This window comes from Indicator indicator, chromosome 18, assembly GCF_027791375.1.
Source record: "Indicator indicator isolate 239-I01 chromosome 18, UM_Iind_1.1, whole genome shotgun sequence".
Lineage (NCBI taxonomy): Eukaryota > Metazoa > Chordata > Aves > Piciformes > Indicatoridae > Indicator > Indicator indicator.
The window spans coordinates 21,503,204-21,525,221 of NC_072027.1; the positions used below are offsets into that span (position 1 = coordinate 21,503,204).

Genomic DNA, 22,018 nt, shown 5'->3' on the forward strand with positions numbered 1-22,018 from the left:
CAAACTAAGTGATGCCTTTTCAGTGACCAGCAGAAGATCTCTTTCCTGTGCTCCACAACTCATTCTCTTTCTTGCACCTTGGTTTTAGCTTACTGCTCTCACAGCCTTTCTTTTCTGTAATACATTTAATCATAACTAAGTTGTTTACAGAACTTCGTGGGCTTTTTTCATACTCTGGAGGAGATGTAAAACTGCCTCTTTATCAGCTGCAGGGATTTAGTTGTGTTTGGCGTTTAAGCAGCAAAAAGCAATTGATGCCTTAGTTTTAAGGATTTAGGTAAGGCAGAATCAGGGGAGATTGTTCTTCAGGTTGCCTTTCTGTGGTTTTGTCCACTCTTCTCCTTTCTTCTTCCACGCTTGTGGGATTGTTTTGGTTTGGGGAGGGCATTTGAGTTTCAACTGGATATTTTAGGGGTGGGTTGTTGTGTGTTTTTCCATTCCTTCTAAAATAATAAGAACAATACAAAGAGTTTATCACTGAGCCTGCTAAACCAGCATCCTTCAGTCTTAAATGCAGCGGGGTTTGTTTGGTGGGTTTTTTCTTCTTCGTTTTTAATTTATATTTAGAGATATCAGTAAATGCTGTAAGTGTGAACTAACAACGCTTCATCCTTTTCTGTGAATATATTTTTTTGCAGGACTCATTAATTTCTGCTGCAGAACAGTTCTGCTTCGTATGTTCCTAGCAAGGAGGAAAATGATGTTAGTGGAGGGATATGTGTGTTTGGGGGGATTTTGGCACAGCTGCTGCACTTTGCTCAGTTCAGTGCTGGGTATTGAGCATTAGCCACTCCAGTAGAGGCATAAGAGGTTTGGGAGGTTTTATTGGGTATTTAACAAAAACACTGAAGTACTTGGTTAGGAAAAGGTGTAATCTGAGTTAACTCCTAGGAGCAAGGCTGAAAGGGGAAAAAAAAAAAAGTATGGATTGCTGTGCATGAACTTTTAAAACCAGGCAAGGGCTGCTGCTTAAGTGTCTCTTCAGGCTATTAGAGTTGAATCACTTCTATATTTTGTTCCCCTGTCATCACCAAGATGAGCATCAGTTGCAGCCTTCAGCTGCACCTACTTGATAAAGGTTGCTAGGAATAGCAGCTTGCTTTTCTAAAATGTTACTTTCCTGCATTTTCTTGTGCTGCCAGTCAAAATGAGGAGCTGTCGAGAAAATAATTGTAAGCAAGCGAAGGAAAAATGCACAGGAAAGGGAGAATTCCCATGCTGTGTAAATGTACTGGGTTTGAATTCTCATTGTAAGGAAATGGGGAAGTCCTTGCACAAGTGAAGCAAAGCATTGCAGCAGTTTCCTTTCACACCTCTCTGTTGCTTTGCATGATTAGAAGTTGTGAGTGGCTTTGAATAAATTGCTTTCTGAGGAGAGGGTTTCTGTCTTCCGATGAAAAAGCTTCTTTGTCAGTACTGTGAAGAATTATTCCTCATTTTTCATAAGTAATTTAGTCTGTGGTGGAGTAGAAAATTGAATGCAGATCTGGACTTAAACATCTGATTGGTCCCTCTTCATTAGTTTGGTTAATTTTACTCTCCTTCTGGTATTCAGGCACAGCAAATGAAAGAGCTTCTTCAGCTGGTTTTTCTTTCTTTTCTTTTTGATTCTGCAGTGTCAGTCTTTCCTGAGATTGCTTTCACTGATGAAAACAGGGTGGGCAGCAGGGACAGGCAGTGACCATCTCTCTGTGCTCAGCACTGGGGAGGCCACACCCCAAGTGCTGTGTACAGTTCTGAGCACCTCACTCCAGGAAGGACATTGAGGGGTTGGAGCCTGTCCAGAGAAGGGCAGAGAGGCTGAAGAAGGGCTTGGAGCACCTGGGCTATGAGGTGATGCTGAGGGTGCTGGGGGCTGTTGAGGCTGGAGAAGAGGAAGCTGAAGGGAGACCTCATTGCTCTCTACAGCTCCCTGAAGGGAGGTTGGAGTGAGGAGGGGGCAGCCTCTACTCCTTGGCGGCAAGAGACAGGAGCAGAGGAAATGGTTCCAAGCTGCAGCAGGGGAGGTTCAGGCTCAGGACCTCATGAAATCTTTCTGCCCTGGAAGGGATCTCAGACATTGGAAGAGGCTGCCCAGGGCAGTGCTGGTGTCACCATCCCTGGGGGTGTTCCAGCAGTTGTGGACCTGGTGCTTAGGGACATTGTTTGGTATTGAGCCTGCTGTGCTGGGTGGGAGGATTGGAGTAGATGAGCTTGGAGGGCTCTGCCAACCAGATGTGTTCTGTGATTCTGTGATGTTTCATTGTTTTCCAGAAACCTTTGTACCTGAGATTTTATATCACAGTCAATGAGGAGCTGGGCATCCAACATCTTCGCCTGCTATAGGTCCTTTTTAATGAAAATACTGGTTATGGCCTGCTCAGTGAAATAAGAGGGTTGAGGGCTGTTTTCTGATAGCAGGGATAGATGCCACTAAATGGACATTCCATGCTGTGCAGATGATGGATGCTGGGGCTGGGCCCCTGTGTCTGTACAGGTAGCAGTGGCTCTGCTGCAGCCCAACAGAGATGGGTTCTCGTGCAGTGCTGGGAGCATGCAGTGAACAGCCCTGGGTCGTGAGACAGGGGCTAGAGGGATTCCTGAGGGTGCAAGGCTTCTTGAGAGAAGTGGAGATGTGATGTTTTCCATGCTGCCTTTTGGGAGCAGTCCCTGGTGATGACCTCCCTGTGGCTCTTGACAGGGAGTGCTGTGCTGAGCAAGCTGCACAGAAACAAACACTGAGTGTCTGGGGACCCTTGCCTAAGCTGCTCTTCTGACCCTGCTTTACTTACCTACAGAGATGTAGCCACTGCTGCATTTTCCTGTCTTTGCTTTGTTCTGTGTGCCACCTGCATATCCTGTTCTCTTCCAGACCAGGAAGGCAAGGAGCATAGTTTCTGAGGACAATTCTTCTCTCTGATTCTAGATTGAGTTGGATCTTTCTTACCCAAATGCTTCTGAGTCAAAGGAGCTGTGAACACTGGCTGCCAAGATCCGTCACCATCATTTCTTCCAAGACCCTTTATCCCATGATTAGGACAGCGCAGAGTTTGCTTTAAGACCTCGAATTCTTCCCAGCTTCTCAGGTGTCTCTTCAGTTGCCAGCAGGTCAGGACTGAGTGGGATTTAAGATGCAGACTTTGAGAGTGCAGATGTGAAGAGCCTCTTTCCTGCTGTGTTAGCCAAACTGGCAGAGGGCTGGAGGTGTTTGTTTCAGGGAAGTTCCTCTATGGTGTTCGTTGAAAACTGAAGTTATCCCGCTCGGTTTGTGGAACTGATTCCTGTGCATTGTTCATGTTTAGCTGAGGCTTTTTCAGTCTCCAAATAGAACCTTGAGCTGAAGTCTGAGTGTGTTTTATGATGAAGGTGGTGAAACACTGCAACAGGTTTTGCAGAGGAACTGTGGATTATCCATCCTCAGAAAAGTTCATGGTCAGGTTGGATGGGACTTTGAGCAACCTGACCAAGGGAAGATGCCCCTGCCTGTGGCAGGGAGTGGACTTAGGTGGTTGTTGAAGGTCCTGTCCAACCCAAACTGTTCTCTGATCCCTACATGAGGAGTGCTTCTGATCCCCAGCAGAGTTGTGTCTGAACTGGGAGTGATCGTTGCCACCGCATCTCAGCACAGAAATGCTGCAGCTCTTGCAAGCAGAAGAGCAGGAGCTTGCTGTTCAGGGACTGCTTTTGCAGCCTGGGTATCAAACACCTGATTGAGTTTAGGAGCAGGGAAGATGTTGAGAACTCTACTAGATTCATAAAACAGGGTGGCATTAAGAGAACTAGAAGAAAATATGGCTGTGGTGAAGCTTCTTTGGTCAGTAGTGAATTTTTCCTTCTGAGTCTGCAGTGCAAGTTCTGCTGATGAGCAGTGTCAGTGCACAGCTGTTTCTGCTGGAGAGCTGCTCAACCCTGCACAGGATTTTGATGAATTTGTATCTCCTTGTGACTAATAGCTTATGAAGCCTGGCTTGTTACCAACTGTTCTGATGCTTCTCACAAGCCCTTCTGTAAGGGCTCTGTTGTCTTCATGTCCTTACAGGGCCAAAGTTTGCCTGTGAAAATCTGTAGCAGAACCAGCATGGCAGATCTGCCCCTTCCCTTGTTAATGTATGCATTCGAAACTGGCTGCTTCTGCCAAGGAAGGGAATAGGTTCAATCTGAAAGCGTCAGCTTGTGATCCCATCTATGCCTGAGTTCTTAGCACCTGCAGGACTAGAGCCTTTCAGGGTCTTAGTCTGAGCTCCTGCCACATGGACCAAGTGCTTGTTTACAAAACACCTGCTTTAGATTGTGATTCATACAAGTAAAACTTTGGAGTTTAGAACTCTAAAGTACAGTTTAATCTACTCAATTTTTTTCTAAGCTGTGTTATGTTTTACTAGCTTCAGGAAAAGTCACCAGCACTCCAGTAATGCTGTTATTTACCTGTGTGACAAGGATTGGTGAGAGGAGACTTTTGTTGTCTTTTTCATTCCTAGTGTCTTTACTAGCAGCTACTTTCACCTTAAAACTTGTGCAAAGTGAGATTAGGGCTAGGTTAAGGACTTCAAAGCTCACAGAGTATTGATGGTGTTTAATGAGAGTCTGACTTGTAAATTGTGCACCCTGAAAGTGCCTGTTTAGGTACCTGTGGCTCTTCAAAGTAGCAGCAGAGCTGGATGAAATGCTGTACAGACAATGATTGTCTCCTCTGTGACAGTGAAGCTGCTCCTGACAAAGTGGTTGCATCTTTGTCTGTTTCAGGGTAGTTGAAAACAGAGAGTGTTTTTTTCAACAGTGAGAAGGTCCTAGCTTTTCTCAGCTGGAAAGTACAGAGAAGAGGTTTAAATTGGGGCTGCGTAAACTAGGCTGTCTGACAGCTGTATGTGAAGGTCGGTTTCACAGGAGAGTTGATATAGTGATGGAGTTCACATTTGTACTGTGCAATACATTTTATGCTGGAATTGAGAGAGGGAAGAGAACCCCTCAGGGTTGCATTCTTCTCATTTTACACCTCCCCAAAGCTCTTCATACTTGTTAGAATTGCATTCCACATAACTCCACTGGAAAAGAAAATAAATCCATACACTCTAAACTACTTCCATGACAAAGTACAGAAAGATGTTTTTGTCACTGCAGGGATCATTGTCTCCATCTGGGATCATCCCTCATGCTAATGGGAATGTGACACTCTGCCTGTTTGGTCACACCGTGGTGGGACATCTACCAAAAAGGCCACTGCTTAACAGAGTTGGGTGAAACAGGGCTGGAGGTAGCTGTGCTGTCAGTACAGTGAGGGATCCTGAGTAGCTGTCATGTTTTCCCATGCTGTTTTTGACCCATCACGGGAAGATCAGAGGTTTCAGGTGTGTTTAGACTTGGCTTTCAGTTTTCTACAAATAAAGCAGAAGATTAAAAGGTGTCTGAGGCTGACTCTGAGTATTGTGGTGCAGTCTCTAGATTGTGTAAAGTACTATGAAATCCTCTCTTCGCCAGTGGACAAAAGGATGCTCTGTTGCGTAGAGAGCAAAACGATGTTCTGTTGAACAAGGTGCTGGGTGTGACCTTCGTGTTCTTTCCATGAATCTGAATGGCTTGTGGTAGGAGTTCTAGCTTGCAAAAGATGCATTGCTTGGTCTTAACTTTATGCTTGCTTGCCCAATTCCAGTAGAAGAGTTTTCAGCTGATGGATCTGATCCATTTGATTTCACATTCCAGGTCTTCATGACCAAGCACAATGCTTATTGTAGAACAAGAGCCGTGAGTTCTTCTCTTTCCTTCCGCAGGACAAGCAGGAGGACATAAAGAAGACTGTTTTGGAGGGCATAGAGCCGGGCAAGCATCAGGTGAGATTGGCCTTTGATGCTTGTAAGCTGCAGCCTCAGGATACAATGCTAACGGCAAGCATGGCTTTAAGGCATCTCAGTTTCTTCAGAACTACAAAGCCTTGCAGTGCAGACTTAGCACCTTATCTTTGTCTTGCATTTGCCCTTCTCTTGGGTTTTCAAAACTATTTTTTAACAAACTTTATCTTAGCCTTCAGCAGGTCACCTCCCTGAGCCTACCGGCATGAGGAGCTGTATTAAACTTGCTAGTCCATATCCAGCCTTCTCTGAGATATTCCCTTTTCAGATACTTCAACTAGAGGCCTGGTTGCACGTTCAGGTGGCTCTGAAGTGCTGGTTTGCTATGTACCTCAGGAATCATGACTGGGACAATTAGGTTGTTGACTGCTAGAATGCTGTGGCTCTTGAGAGGAGTGCAGGCTTGAAAGTTAGCACAGTGGCACAGTGTAAGGACTGCATTGCTTGGCTGCTGTCTTGTATCAGAAACTTGGTCTAAATAACTTTCCTTAGAAGAGCATTTAGATTTCTATGAAATATTCACTGTTGCATGGAGAAGGGAAGGCTCTGGGAAGAGCTTAAAGCAGCCTTTCAGTACCTGAAGAGGGCTGCAAAAGAAGTGAGGAGGGACTTTTGACAAGGGCTGGGAGTGACAGGGTGAGGGACAATTACTCTGAGCTGGAAGAGGAAAGATTGAGACTGGAGGTGAGGAAGAAATTCTTGTGAGGGTGGGGAGACACTGGAACAGGTTGCCCAGGGAGGCTGTGGATGCCTCCTCCCTGGAGGTGTTCAAGGCAAGGTTGGATTTGGCCTTGAGCAACCTTGGCTGGTAGGAGGTGTCCCTGTCCATGGCAGGTGGTTGGAGCTGGATGAGCTTTAAAGTGCTTTCCAACCCAAACTGTTCTATGATAATTCTGAGAAAGGCTGGTTTGAAAGCTGAAGAGAGCAGCTGGACCTTTAGTTTGAAAATGCAGATTTTGTTCTAGAACTTAAACGTTTGACACTGGCAACAAACTCAAGGAAATGTCCAGGTGAATAATCCTTAGAAACCACAGATTCTTGTCACCAAGGAGAATAAGGGGGGCAGAGAAGCCCTCAGGTAGCCAGTCCTGGAGTTGCCTGAACCAGAGAACTCAAAATCAAGAATAAAAAATACTAGTGGTTGTTGTAAGATATTTCTGATGACTTTGCTCTGTTCTCTGGATTGTTGGGTTTATCTCTGAAGGAAATACTAATCCATAACTGGATTCTCCTCTCCTCTTTAGTCCCAGTGGCAAAGGTGCAGAGAAATGTCAGCTCTTGCCTGATCTGGGTAGAACACACCACTTTCCCATTCCTTCTCTCTAGTACCCAAACCCGCAGAAACTCTTCTCAGGTGTTGCTTCCGCTCAGGCAAAGATAGCAGCAGAGCACATCAACTGAGTGTTCAGAGAATGGCTTTTCTAGCCAGAGCTGCCATAGGCATTTGTTTTTTCCCTCTTGCTGCAATGTTTCTCGCATCTGGAGCAGTGAAGAGAGGCAAAATGCTGTGAGTCCTACCGTGCAGGCAGCTGGGGAAGGTCTCTCCAAAGGAGAGGATCACTCCTTGCTAGTTTGTGTTCAAAATAAGTATTTGCATGCCGTTCCTCTTAATACAAGGAAGTAGTGCCTTGGAAAGCTGATGGGGGATGCTTCTGGACAGCTTTCATGTCGCTGTTTTGATTATCTACTGCAGCTTTAAAAAAAAAATAATTATTGCTGCTCCAGGTAGAAGAAAGGACATGAGCAGACAAAGGCACTGCACTGGCTCAGCTTCTTACTGTGGCTTGCTCTAGGTGATTTTCTTTAAAACTGGAGTTGATGCTGTCTGCTGGCCTTTATTAGGGCTAACTAGAGTGCTGAAGCCATGGAATTAATTTCTTCTGAAAATAAAGTATGCTTTTCTATCTTCTGACGTGAAAAACACTATTGAAAAGCAAGAACTTGCAAAGATCTAAATCAGGAACTTGCAAAGATCTACAGCAGGTGGGCACATAAATGGTTTCCTTTGGCTGGGCTCATGAAGGGTATGGTACTGCAAGTATTGGAAGTGCATAATAATTGAGGATCAAGTTCTGCCAAGTAACTGTTGGTCAAACTGGGCAGAACAACTGCATTGCATTTCAATGAGGAAGGCTTCTGACACTCGTGGGTAAGATTTCAGCAGTGAAGTCTGTTAAGAATGGAGAATGTTGCAGCTGGTGATACCTTGCTGATGATGATTTCCAGTGCTGCATTTGAGTGCAAGATGAGATCACTTGTCAGTGTCTGGAATGTAGCTGAGATGACCTAAACTAAATTCTGCTTCTTGCCATTTAGAAGTGTGCAGTAACTGTTTGGGGCAGCAGTGCTCTGCTGCTGCTCAGTGAGTGCAGTGGTGTTTGGTCCTTCTTTGTATCCACAGCTGCTGTGTGTGCGATTTGCCAGCAGTACCAGGGGCTTGCTGTGCACAAGGCAAACTGCAGCATCTGCCTTTCAATGGTAGTGTCTGAGGAGGGAAAAAAAAGATGCCAAATACCTGACTAAGCATCAGAGCTGAGGAGCATGCTACCAATTCTTGCACACCACAGGGCCACACGCTAACCTGCTTAGCCGCAAACGTGTCTGCTGTGCAGACAGCTCAGCACTCACTGCTCCGGCAGGGGAATCTACTTAGAAAAACACACCAAGAAGTATTGACTTCAATATGAATTCTGCAAGGCTTCCTCTCTGCTTGTGTGCACTGAGGTGTTAGACTAGCAAGCAAGCAAAGAGACACTAAGGTGGAGTTTGAACACGTGTTAAGGCAGTGTACAGTGATAGAGAGTTTGTGGAGGTCAGGAGCAGCCTAACTCCCACTAGGGCCAAGAATTGGTTTGTATTTTCTCCTCAAAGTCAGTCTCCAACAGTAGATCCTGTCAAGAGTTCTTCCTGGTGTGTATGAACAGAAAGCAAAGTGAAGGTGCAGCTTGTAACAAAGCTAGCCATACGTCAGAGAACATACGTGGAGTTTTCAGGAATGCTGACACTCTGAGGAGGAGTTGATTTGTTCTGTCAGATCTATTCTTGTCCTTTTATATTTATAATGGCAGTATAATCCACTGCCACTGCTAAATGCTGACTTTCACTGTCAGGTACACCTGAAGTTCTGGGAATTAAAAGTGAATTTAGAGCTTGGGTTGTCAGATATGTAATTAAAGACCCTCCAGTCCTGGTGTATTTTATTGCTCAGACTGAATAGTCAGAGCACAAATACAAGCATTCCCAGGAAGATGGTGTTTTCTTCCCTGGTTGCTGTGGGAGGGTTCCTGTGTATTCTTAGTCAGCGTTCTTTGTGTTGATTGTGTCTGCACAGCAGGCAAATACCCAACTCCTGTTACCTTTCCAACACAGTTTTGTTCAACCACTTTTTCTGATATTCAGACAGTTCTTAAATTAAAAAAATGTTGTTCATTCTGTTTTTGTTGCTTTGTATCATCCTTTTGTGTTTTTTCCTTTACTCTCCTGTTCTCTTGATGGGAGGCTTTTTGTGACCTGCAGTGATTTTTCTCATTCCAATTGCTAATCCTCTTTGGTGCGTTCCACAAACCTTGTCTGCTCTCCAGACACGGTTGTGGTTTGGAAGGTCAGCTGTGCACCATCTAACAGCTCTATGGTAGGTATTTCTGTACTTCTTCCTGCTGGTGACACCTGTGTTAAAATACCCCTTTTTTTGAGGAGGAAACTAGACCCTGCTGTTCTCAAGTGTGTTACTCGTGTGAACGCTAAAATAAAAATGGATATGAGAGTAGGGAAACTTCCTTGTGTGCTAACAATTTGTCAGACCAAAGGATGTGGTCTTAGTGCTTTTTGATGCTGTGATTCTGTATTGAAGGTAATTGATTACAGTCAGATTATACTGATTACAGTCAGCTTATAAAATATATCTGCTGAGACAAGTAACTGTGCTTCTGTCATGGGATGGCTCAAAAACTGAAACAATGGTAGAATTGTTTTGTCCATTTATACACCTGTTCTTTCTTCTTTCCAACAGGAACATGAATCTGAAGGTGGCAGAACCCCACTAATGAAGGCTGCACGAGCTGGCCATTTATGCACTGTGCAGTTCCTTATTAGCAAAGGTAAAACAGCAGTTGAAAAAGCAAAGAAAAACCTAACATGCTGCTTTCCCATTCTGTGTGTTTGTAATCTGGCTGTGTGTGCATGGGCATTTGTGAAACTGTTCAGGGCTTTTTAGCTTAGTTTGTGATACAATGAGTCACAAAATACTCTGCTAGTTACTCCTTCTAGATGAATAGATAGATTTGAAGTACAGTAAAGATGTTCAGTTTCTGAAAAAAAGCACTCCCTGCTTCAGAAGCAGCCCTGGTGTGCCCTGCACCATGGAGGGATACTCAGAAGTGCTTAGAATGAAGTTGTCAAAAGTTGTGGTCTGTATACCATGAATATTTCCTCTCTTTATTGCTTAGGAGGCCTACTGCTGCTGTCCTTTACAAGACGAGGATGATGAAGTGTAGAAGACAGTGGTTATTCCAAATCCCTTGCTTTTTACCTGGAATTGCAGTGAATTAGGAAGAGTAGGAAAAAAAAAAGCTCATCTTAGTACCAGAAAAGATGTGCTTACTCTTGATGTTGGAAAGAGTTTCTTGATGTTTAATTCTGAGATCTTCTCTTCATAGGTGCCAATGTTAACAGGGCTACAGCTAATAATGACCACACAGTGGTATCACTGGCATGTGCGGGAGGCCACCTGGCAGTCGTTGAGCTCCTTCTGGCTCACGGAGCAGATCCTACTCATAGGCTCAAGGTATTTGCTTACACCAGGCATTGGCATAGGTACTGAAAGAACCACCTCATTGATTTAGTGGATTAGTAAATGACCAGTTTGAAGTGGTCTACTTCATATCTTACATGCTAAACCAGGGAGAAGAATTAATCTGCTGATTTTTTGTTTCCAAAACTCTCTCTCAGGATGGCTCAACCATGCTCATCGAAGCCGCCAAGGGAGGACACACAAATGTTGTCTCTTACTTGCTGGACTACCCAAACAATGTTCTGTCGGTTCCGGCAGCAGACTTGTCTCAGCTCACACCTCCTTCTCAGGATCAGTCTCAGGTGAGCCAGGAGGAGGTCTTGGCAAAGAAGCACTTCCTTGGGAGTTTACTTGTGGAGTTAATGTCAGTGTAAGCAGAGGCAGTGGGAAGAATTACAAAAAGGCTACATTGGTTGTCTGCAGGGTCCTGAAGAATGCTGAGCTTTATTCCCTCTGCTTCTCCTTAGATAGGATAGACCCAAATGTACTATTTTAAGAGAGGATTATTTTCTTGGTTGCACTTGCTTAGTATTTTGTTTCAGCATTTCTAGACCCTTGTGATAGTGCCCCTCAAATACTGCTAATTATTTTGGTTGGTATATGAAAGAGAATATATTGTGCAAATGCAGAACTTTGCAGCTTGGAGAGGTAGCCTTGCAGTAGAGTTAGCTGGTTAAAAAGTTTTCCAGCCTGCAGAGCCCATGATTTTGTGAAGAGTAACACAGTTAACTATGACTTAAAATGCACAGTAAACTGGAATGGCACAGTCACACCAGGAATAGCAGAGTGTAACAGTTTGGGAAGAATGGAATCACCGAATACAGTCCAAGAATCACAGAACACAGCCTGTTGGCAGAGCCCTCCCCAGGGATGGTGACACCAGCACTGCCCTGAGCAGCCTCTTCCAATGTCTGAGATCCCTTCCAGGGCAGAAAGATTTCATGAGGTCCTGAGCCTGAACCTCCCCTGCTGCAGCTTGGAACCATTTCCTCTGCTCCTGTCTCTTGCCACCAAGGAGTAGAGGCTGCCCCCTCCTTATTCCAACCTCCCTTCAGGGAGCTGTAGAGAGCAATGAGGTCTCCCTTCGGCCTCCTCTTCTCCAGTCTCAACACCCTCAGCTCTCTCAGCCCTTCCTCTATCCCATGTGCTCCAAGCCCTTCTTCAGCCTCTCTGCCCTTCTCTGGACAGGCTCCAACCCCTCAATGTCCTTCCTGGAGTGAGGTGCTCAGAACTGAACACAGCACTTGAGGTGTGGCCTCCCCAGTACTGAGCACAGGGTGATGGTCACCTCTTGTCCCTGCTGCCCACCCTGTTTCTGACACAAGCCAGGATGCCATTGGCTTTCCTGGCCACCTGGGCAGTGCCAACCAATACCCTCGGATACCTCTCCCTGTTGCAGCTTTCCATCCATACATCCCCAAGTCTATAGCTCACCATGGGGTGGTTGTGACCCAGGTGCAGGCCTTGTTGATCTTCATCCAGTGAGCCTTGTCCCATGGGTCTCACCTGTCCAGATCCCTGTGTAAAGCTTCCCTACCGTCCAGCAGATGGACACAGCCACCCAGCTTGGTGTTATCTGCAAACTTATTGAGGGTGCCTCAATACCCTCACCCAGGTCTTTGGTAAAGACATTGAAGAGGCCAGGCAATGGAGGTCTGTTGTAGACGTGTGTCTTTGTAGTAACACTTCAAGATCTGATCCATTGCAGAGGGTTTTGGGTTTTGTTACGTTGTGGGTTCCTTGTTGTTGCCTGACTATGGCTGTGTTTTCAGGTCCCCCGTGTGCCGGTACATACACTTGCTATGGTTGTACCTCCCCAGGAACCTGACAGGACTCCTCAAGAGAACTCTCCACCTCTCCTGGGAGTGGTGAAAGGTCAGTATGTAGCCACTCAGAGAACAGATGGAAACTGGTGGGCTGGGGAGAAACTTGTTAGAGCTTATGTATAGGATAGTCCACTCCATCAAGTCTTGGACACCTCTAATGAAGTATGACTCAAAATTATTTTCTGTAGTGCATAGGTTTTCCTTGTTTTCCTGTGTTCTACAGTACAGAATGCAAATAGACACTGGTCAGTCAACATTTTATGATGCTATTCTAATTTATTAGAGATCTGCTGAAGAAAACAATTGTGTTAGCTGCCATAGTGCAGACTGTTAAAAATCGTGAATAAAATCTAGATGTGATGTTAACTTTTCAGTATTCTACATGGGTCACCTAGAACAGTTGCAACTATTTTACATGAACTTGAAATACCAACTTCTTCGTGCTTCCACACTAGCAATACGAACATATTGACACTGTAAAATGCCATTGCAGGTCTATTTAGAGAAGAATTTTTCTTGTATTAGTAATAGTTCACTTGTAAGTAAAAAAGGAAGGGTTTTTGCTTTGACCGTGGTTGAACTGACTGGTTACAACTATTTGTGGTTGTTAAATGGCAGATGTGGCAGTTTGCTTCCAGCGATGCATTCTGTAACAAATTCTGCAAAGTCACCTCAGGAAGAGAAGTAGATTCTCAACTGAAAAGTTACTACCTGCAGCTCCTAATGAGGCAGAGTTTTGGACAGGGCTATCAAATACTACAGTTTCCTAAGCTCTGTTTACTACCTTTACTCAGCCCCTTCATTCTGAGAGTGCTCAGTGCTTCCTAAAATAAACAGCACAAATGAAGAGAGAAAAAACTCATGTGCTCAAGGGTGCTGAAGTGTGCTGCCCTGCCTTCCTCTGTGCATGTATGCCATGTGTGACTTCTCAAATGCAGCATCTCTTCTCCTAGGATGTGCAAGACTTGAAACTTTGGATTTCATAAAACAAATGAACAGAATGTGCAGTTTCTGCTTCAAGTAAACAGCTGTGCCTGTACCTGTGCCCTTACAGCTCAGCAACTGCTGGGATTGCCAAGTGGGTTAGTGTTGTAGAGGCACATTATGGGATGCTTGGGAGTCAATGAGAGATGAGCTGATCCTGAGTCAGAAGACAGCAGTTACAAGCTTAGTCTCCTGTTGTTTAATTAATGATTGCTATTTAAGGAGTGGCTGTCATTGAAGAACCCCCTCATGGCAGGTGGCAGTGCATACTCTAGGCATGTTTTTAGCAGTGCCACAGTGGTGGACCTGGCACAGATCTAGTTGCTTTCAGTGTTTCAGGATATGCTTCATGTTTGTAAGCAAAGCTAATCTGTGATGCATTGCAAGAGATGGAGCCATCCAAAATGTCATTGGGCTGATGAAGCGTTGTTGAAAACTGTGTGCTCAGCTCTTCTTAGATTTGTAGGGCAGAAATGGTGTCTGTGTGATGATGTGATCATCATAGTGATGACACTTCCCTGCTTCTGGGCTGGGTTTCACCACCTTTTCTGGACTTCCATTCTTAATGTGTTGTACACATAGAGCTTCAATGTGCAGGGCTTTCATTGTGAGACTTCTTGGAGATGGGACAAAAGAGGATGGTCAGCATTTCCATGGATGAGGGGCCATGGATTCTGATGTTCTTCTGTAGCAAAATTGTTTATCCAGGGGAAGATGAATTTGTGGCCCCATGAGTTGTGTAAACGCTTAAGGAAGGAAGGAAGGAAGGAGCAGCTGGCTTTAAGCTTAGTTAAAATGGTCTGTAGGTTAAGGAGCTTGTATTACTTTGGCAAGAAGTGCAATAATAACAACTTGATTGCTGATGAATTCTTGATGAGGGGTGCAGCACTAGAAGGAGCTTGTGTATTACTGCTGTGATTTGGATATGTTTTTCAAGAGGAATTTATGGCTCAGTTTTGAATGACAGTGTTATTTTTCAGTAAAGCAGGAAGGCATATCAAATAGTTGCCATTTGAATAGTTTTTACAAATAATATCAGTGCTTAGGAACTGAAAAGAGAAACATTTCAGAGCTGGCAGTGGGTCTAGAGAGCCTCAGGTAAAGGTGATCTGCAAAGATGGTAACTGGCTGAATTAAAATGAGATCAGACAGAATTAGTTGGTGGGACTGAGCAGACCTCAACTCTTAGGTGCTTAGGAAGGATTGGTTTTAGTGCACTGGCAGCTGTCTTTATGTCCATGTCAAAGGGAAATCCCAGTGAAGTTCAGCTTTGTGCTTTCATGGGCAGAGGCAGGGGACTCTTCCTTGGTGTGTGCTGCCCTCACTTCCTCGTTTGAATGCAGTCAGCAGTCCTGCTCAGATTCATTTAGCTAGAAAACCTGAAAGTGCTATTTCTGCAGGACCAGAGAGTCTCCCGCTTACAGTGTGAGGGGCACAAAGCACAGCAGTTCTGATGGAGCTCCAAGTGTCTCTGCTTTCCTGGGGCAATGAGGTTTTGGGCAGCACAAGAAATGGTCAAAAGTAGTTCTGTTGGGTTTCATCAGAAGATCTGCAGGTGCTGCTGTTGGTAATGGTGCCCAGTTCATGAAGGCAGGTCCTGCTTCCTAGGAATGTGCCTGGTGAACCTGCAGCCTGAACCCACAGCTGTAGAGCTTTGTTGGGAAGCAGCAGCTGGTGCCGTGTGGAGAGGAGCAGGGTTGTTTTCTTAAGGGAAATACTTGAAGTATCCAAGGTGATTTTTAAGCATGCCAGCATTTGAGGCAGCCTGCTTCTGTAAGCTGAAGGATCAGTTAACTTGTAAATTTCCCTCCAGATTGCTTCTACTTCACAGGTGATCTAGAACTGGGCTTACAAAAATGACAGAGTGCTTAAAACCTATCAACATGCTCTTCTTAGCTTTCTCCGCTGTTGGTTTCACATGGACAGTACCTTGCCCTCTTCCTCATTTGGGGTGCATGGCTTTTTAGAACTCCACGGGATCCAAGAAGCTGCAGTGACTGATGTGAGAGCTGCCCGCATCTGCCTCTGATTCCTTCAGTATGAGTTTAGTCATGAATTCAGTACGAATTTAGGCATTTGGTATATGCCATCCCCTATGCTAATGTAACAGTCTAATGGCTTGGAGAAAGGGGACAGATGAACTCTAGGTAGCTGTAATAGCTACACATTAAATAAATCTTTTTGACTCCAATATCAGGCTGAGCAGCTGCAGGCAGGCAGAGATCTCCTATGCTGTGTGACTTAATGAACATAGGGGTCAGGTTAACAGTAGAATTAAAGATGTTCTCAGTAGAAATAAAGTAGAAGTAAAGATGTTCTCACTGAGGTGAAGGCATGAAAAAGGCAAGTGGAGAGTCCCATTTTTCCCTTCTGACTCCTTTCATACTCCTGTGTTGCACAGCCCAGCAGCCTGTTCGCTGTCTCCTGTGCTTCAACATCATCTGATTAACTCTTGCTGTTTCTTCTGTATTTTCAGCCTGGGTCAGCATCTGCCTCAGTTATCTGGGATGTGTTGTAGAGTACAAGCCTTGTGGCTTTCTGACTTCACTGATACTTTCTTGGTAGGGCCAGAAGACCTGTTATTCTTCTCTGCAGTGCAGGGAGAAGGTTTCCAAACAGGATGTGTAGATCCCCAAGAGCACAAGTGTGTAAAAGTCTTCTCAGTGGTCTTTTGAAATTCTGCTTCTTTGAAGCTTCAGTCACCTGCTTGCGACTGACTAATTTAATTGCATCTTAGTAATTGTCCAGTCAGGGTACCGCCAGAGGAACCTTGGGAAGAAGACAGAGATTAGAAAGTTGCTGGGATTTGTGAATGTCAGTTAAGGCTGGATGAGTTTCAGCCCTGTGGCTATTGCCTGCTGGGTGCCATTGCCCCTATTCCTTGTATGTTTGCCAGAGAGGTAGCTGCAGAAGTGGGAAAGATTGGCAGAAGTACTGCATGGTCCACAGGAAGAACATGAGGAAATGCCAACTTGTCATTCAGCTCCCCACAAGTCATCCTGTACTTGATAAAGAAGAGTTCAGTGTGTATCAAAGACAATGTGGCAGGTCAATCTCCTTGGGTTAGGGAGGTGGGCCATTTTTTGTTGCCCAGATGGTACAGTACTGTGCTGTGTGCATAAACCTGTGTGCAGGGAGTTCCCAGTCCCCACCTTCTCAGAGCTGCATGTCTTACCAACTGGATTTCTTACAGCTGAACACAGAATTCTCATGAAAATTTAATACTAAGCTCGTCGTATTCCTGTTGATGAGACTGGTGAATTTTAACTGCAGACAACAAATCTAACTCAGGATTTCTGATTAAAACCTGATTTATAAAGAACCCCTCAAGTTCAAGAACAGCAGACAAGCAATTCTGTTCATAAAGCAAAGGTCTTAGGCTGGGTTTGTGCTTCCTAGCATCTGCCTGTTGTCATGTGAGGAACAGACTGAATCTAGTTTGTTTGGCTTTGTGGGTTGGAAATTTTGAGTGGTGGTTTTGGTTTGTTGGTTTGGGGTTTGGTTTCCTTGAATTTTTCTTTTGGGTTTGGTTTGGTGGGGTTCCAGTTTTGGTTTGGGTTTTTTCATTCGTTTTTTTCTGGGTTTTCTTAGTTGTTGTTCAAGGGGTTTTGTTTGTTTTTAAGTTCTGGGTAGAATTTGACAGACTATTCCTTATCAAGACAAATGGAGAGTCATACAGATGTCTATACTCAGTATCTGTTCCAGCAGAGAAGATGTTTGAAACATCTTTTGTAATGTAACTGTTTGGATTTGGATCCATTTTTTGTTTTCCTCATTTAACAACTCTAGAAATTAGGGAGCTGTCAAGTCCCAAAATTTTGATTTCATCAAAAGTGAAGTATAATAGAACTGCTTTGGTGTGGGTTAATATGTGAACCCACTCAGCTGAAATGCAAGTTGTGTTTACAAAAATCCTCAAGAGTATGATGGATTGTAAAAACAGATGTTGGGCCTTGCTCACTCCTATTGATAAAGATGTGCAGGGCAGTGTCAGGAGGACAGAGCCAGGCTCTGCTCAGGGAAGTCCAGTGACAGGACAAAGGGCAGCAGGGGCAAGCTGGAGCAGAGGAGATGCCATGGGAAAACTTTCAGTGTGATGGTGCCGGAGCCCTGGAGCAGGCTGCCCAGAGAGGTGGTGGAGTCATCTCCTCTGGAAACATTCAAAACCAACCTGGATGTGTTCCTGTGTGACCTGCCCTGGGTGACCCTGCTCTGGCAGGGTGGTTGGACTTGATGATCACTGCAGGTCCCTTCCCACCCTTACTACTCTGTGATTCTGAGATTCATCAGTTGGTACTTGTAGGGTAAGCTCTGAAGCAGACTTTACGTAAGAAATTTCTTACCTCTTTCTTGATTCTCAGACACTTCCTTGAAGTAAATATCTCAGTCTTCAGATTTGGAGAGGACAGCAGAGGTACCTGTCTGGGGTACAGCTGTAAAGGCTGCCATTTGGGTGTTGGCAAGTGCAGACAACAGATCTGATAATAGTGGCATTGGGGACAATAAACTAGTTTTAAGTAGGTTTATTTTGGACTGCTAGCAGGTCAGCTGTGCTGCTTGATTAGGTGTTAAAGGGTATAGCAATTATTTCTCCCTTGGGAGAAGAAGACATCCTGTGGATTACAAGTTACGGCTGGAAGAGAATCATAAGCACTTGGAATGAAATCCATCAGCCTTATCTATAGGCAACAACCCTATGAAAAGTGAGTGTGTTGTAAGCAACTTTAAATGAGAAGATTTTAATTGCTTAGGAGACCCAGCTGAGGGAAGTTTTTTTTTCCAAGCTCTTGCTCAGTGTCTAGGACCTTAAAGGTTACGTGCAGCTAGAAGGCATTAAAAGCTGGAAATGGTGTCCTCCCTTCATGTTGTTGGGTGCTTAAGTGACTAGCAGTGCTGCTTGGAAGAGGACTCCTCTGGGTGGATGGACTCTTGCAGCTAAGGTACTTGGGAGATTATCTGTAGTGTAAGGGGTAAGTGCAGGAGGTTTCCATAGGAAAAAATTCCCTCTTAGTTCCTGGGGAGAAGTCAGAGAAATTGGTGGGAAGTGTTTGTTTTATACCTTGATACCAGGTGGAATAAATAAGGCAAAGAAGGTGAGAGACTTGGATGGTTGAGTTGTGACCTGTTGGTCAATCTAGAAAGCAAGAAGGAATTGCAGAGGCAAATGGAAGTACTGCCCGGGTGTGTAGGAATGGGGTCTTGAAGGCCAAGATGTTACTGAAACCAAATGTGGCAAGGGATGCAAAGAATACCAAGAAGGGCTTCGAGAGGTGTGTCAGGTAGAAAAGGAAGGGCAAAACAAAGCAGGTTCCCCTTCTGAGTAAGGATGGCAAGCTGGTAACAATGGATGAGGTGAGGCTGAGAGGTTTTTTGCCTCAGTCTTCACTTGCAGCCCTCTCCTCACACCTCCCTAATCAATGGACTGCAATACAGGGGCCTGGAGGGCAAATCTTTCCTACTGTTTGTGATCTGCACATTTGCACAGAACTGCCTGAGGAAGCTGACTATACCCAAGCCTATGGCACCCCATGAGATGCACCCCAGAGTCCTGAGGGAACTGGCTGATGGAGTTGCCAAGCCACTCTCCATGCTGCTTAAAAAGCCCTGGCAGTCAGGTGAAGTCCCTGGAGACTGGAAAAAGAGAAATATTCCAGCCATTGTTAAGAAGAGCAGAAAGGAGGGCCCAGGAACTACCAACCTGCCAGCCTCACCTCTATGCCTGGGCAGATCATGGAACAGATCCTCCTAGAAGCTCTGATAAGGCACATGGAGGACAGGGAGGTGACTGGGGACAGGCAGCATGGCTTCACCAAGGGCATGTCCTGCCTGACCAACCTGGTAGCTTTCTGCAGTGGAGTGACCACAGCAGTGGACAAGGGAAGGGCAGCAGATGTCATCTCTCTGGACTTCTGCAAGGCCTTTGGCACACCCCCATAACACCCTTCTCTCTAAGCTGGAGAGGTAGGCCTGAGAAATGGGATCCATCCAGAGAGATGGAGAATTGGGCCTGTGTGAACCTTGTGAAGCTCAACAAGGCTGAGTGCAAGGTCCTGTGTCTGGGTTGAGGCAGTCCTCAGTATCAGTCCAGTCTGGGGGCTGCTATGATTGAGAGCAGCCCTGTGGTGAAGGGCTTGAGGTGACCAGTGGATGAAAAACTGGACATGAATGGGCAATGTGCAATCACAGCCTAGGTGCCAACCAGCAGCGTGGGCAGCAGAGGCAGGGAGGGGATTCTGCCCCTCTGCTTCAGTCTGCTGAGACTTCCCCTGCAGTGCTGGGGCAGCTCTGTCCAGCGTAGACAGGGACCTGTTGGAGCAGGGCCAGAGGAGGCCACAGCAATGCTGGGAGTGCTGGAAGTCCTCTGCTGTGAGGCTAAGCTGAGAGAAGTTGGGCTTGGTCAGCCTGGAGAAGGCTTCAGGGAGACCTTTCTGGTGGCCTTTCAGTGCTTCAGCACAAAGCTGGGGACAGACTCTTTCGCAGGGCCTGTTGTGACAGGACAAGGGGGATGGTTTGAAACTCACAGAGGGAGTCAGAGTGGAGAGAAGGGAGGAATATTTGACGCTGAGAGTGGTGAGACCCTGGTACAGAGAGGTGGTGGATGCTCCATCCCTGGAACCATTCCAAGCTGGGTTGTCTGGGGCTCTGAGCAACCTGCTCTGGTTGGGGATGTCCCTGCTCACTGTGGTGGAGTTTGACTAGAGGCACTTTAAAGGTCCTGTCCAGCCAAAAGCATTCTGTGATTTGCACTGAAGTTCTGTGCTGTGGTGCTGGTCAGAATACTGGCTGAAGACCTGTGCATGCTCTGCAGGAATGGTGGTGAACTTGTGCAGTGCAGGTACCAGGTCTGTGGGCATGTGGAAATAGAAAAGTGCAGTTGGTGCTGCTGTTCACAAAACACCTTGGGATACTAATTTTCTTGTTCTGTGCTTTCCTGGCATGCCCAGAACTGCTCTGTTTTGCTGTCAAGCCAGGCAGCTTGTCATGGGTGGCTGGTGGCATCTGGTCGTTGTGCAGCAACACCTGGATTTCACTGGTCCTCAGTCTTCAATTCCTGATAAAGCAGTGGTCAAATCAGTTGCTTTAGGAGCTAGATTGGCTGCTTAGTATTGCTAAGTTGAATTTTGTAGTAGGTTGGTTGTGCATTGGAGTGATGCTCCAGAAAAGATAAATGAACAAAATAACCCAAGCTGCTGAGGGGTTTCCCATACTGCCATTTCCTACAAGTGAAAGTCTGAAGTAGTCTTCAGAAGGATTTCAGATGTTTCAGGACATTGTGAAATAGGAGAATGTTGGAGGAACCAGGAAATGCCACTTGTGGGTACTTCCAATGTGATTATGTGAGAGTGCTTAGGTATTTGAATCTACCAATTGCATCTCCTTCAGTTCTGGCTGGAGCTGGCTGTTCAGCTGTGCATGGTGGGTTTAGCAGATCTTGCTTCCTGTCCCTTGGCCTCTTCCAGTGTCCCCAAGATAACACGTTGCAACTATTTCCTGGCCTGGAAAGGGTGGTCTGGGATCTGCAAAATGGCCATGCTGGCTGCATGCTTAACTACTCTGCACCTCTTCTGGAGCTGGAAAGCCCAGCTCCTTCCCTTCCTAGGCTCCTAATACCTGTCATCAGAAACTGGCCCAGTTTCTTGTGGTCATTCCTGCTCTGAGTCACTGTGGGAATGCTGTTGGCTGCTGGACCAGTCTTGGCTTCTGGTTCCAGTTCACATCATGATACAAGGCTGTGCTTCTGCTCTGCCCCTATGCCTGGAGCAGAGTTTTCCTGGGACCAGGCTGTTTTCTCCCCAGGTGGGATTTAATTGAGAAGGATAATGGTGGCACTTCATAATTTGGGGGCTCTGTGAACTGCAGCTCTTCTTTCCCAGGGTGAGGGAAGCTGTCTAGAGTTGCCAGCCCATGGGAATGCTTTGGGTTAAGAGGGAAATGATAAATATGGCAACCTTGGGAGCAGTGCAAAGGGGTTCCTATTGTGACTGTGTGTTCAAAGCAGGGTTAATTTGCAGTCTCTAAAGCTTCTGCCACTGCAGCAGTGGAGGATATTAGGTTTCAAAAGACACCAATTGACGTTTATTGATTTCTACCAAAGTTACAGACAAAGCCTTCCAGAGATTTTTGATCAGCGCAAACAGTTTTCAAGGCTGGCGTGCAAAACTTTCATCCTAGGTCGCACTTTTGAAAGTGAACAGATAACTCAGTAAACCCTCAGTACACTGAAGAGCAAAGCCTCAGGCTTGAGCCAAATGCCCATCAGCCACCTCAAACAAGGCATTGATAAACTTCAGTCAAATTCTTTACTGTGTTCTGAGAAGTTATCTGGGCGCTCACGGTTCATAGCCAAAATAACAGCAGTGTATGGAGTAGTTTTCTCATCTGGAACTGCTGAACTGTTCAATAGAGGTGGGTTCAGAGATTCCTGAAGGCTCTCCAGCAGTGTTTGAGATCCTGGGCTGTTTCCTGGGCATAAGTGTTTGGGGTTTTTTTTTTTGTTTGTTTGTTTGGTTGGTTGGTTTTTTTTGTTTGTTTTTTGTTTTGTTTTGTTTCCCTTAAATTTGGATCTGCTTTGCTGTCACTTCAGAGTCTGGTGAAGG

General features: G+C 45.5%; 1 protein-coding gene across 1 annotated transcript in view; it reads left to right on the top strand.

The window, feature by feature from the left end:
- Positions 1-22,018, top strand: part of ANKHD1 (ankyrin repeat and KH domain containing 1) — a 121,834-nt gene that overhangs the window by 59,898 nt on the left and 39,918 nt on the right. Inside the window, exons 11-15 of the mRNA XM_054389041.1 lie at positions 5,745-5,804; positions 9,832-9,919; positions 10,478-10,605; positions 10,770-10,913; positions 12,384-12,486. Of these exons, the coding sequence (XP_054245016.1) occupies positions 5,745-5,804; positions 9,832-9,919; positions 10,478-10,605; positions 10,770-10,913; positions 12,384-12,486 (523 nt within the window). The remainder of the gene's footprint in view (positions 1-5,744; positions 5,805-9,831; positions 9,920-10,477; positions 10,606-10,769; positions 10,914-12,383; positions 12,487-22,018) is intronic.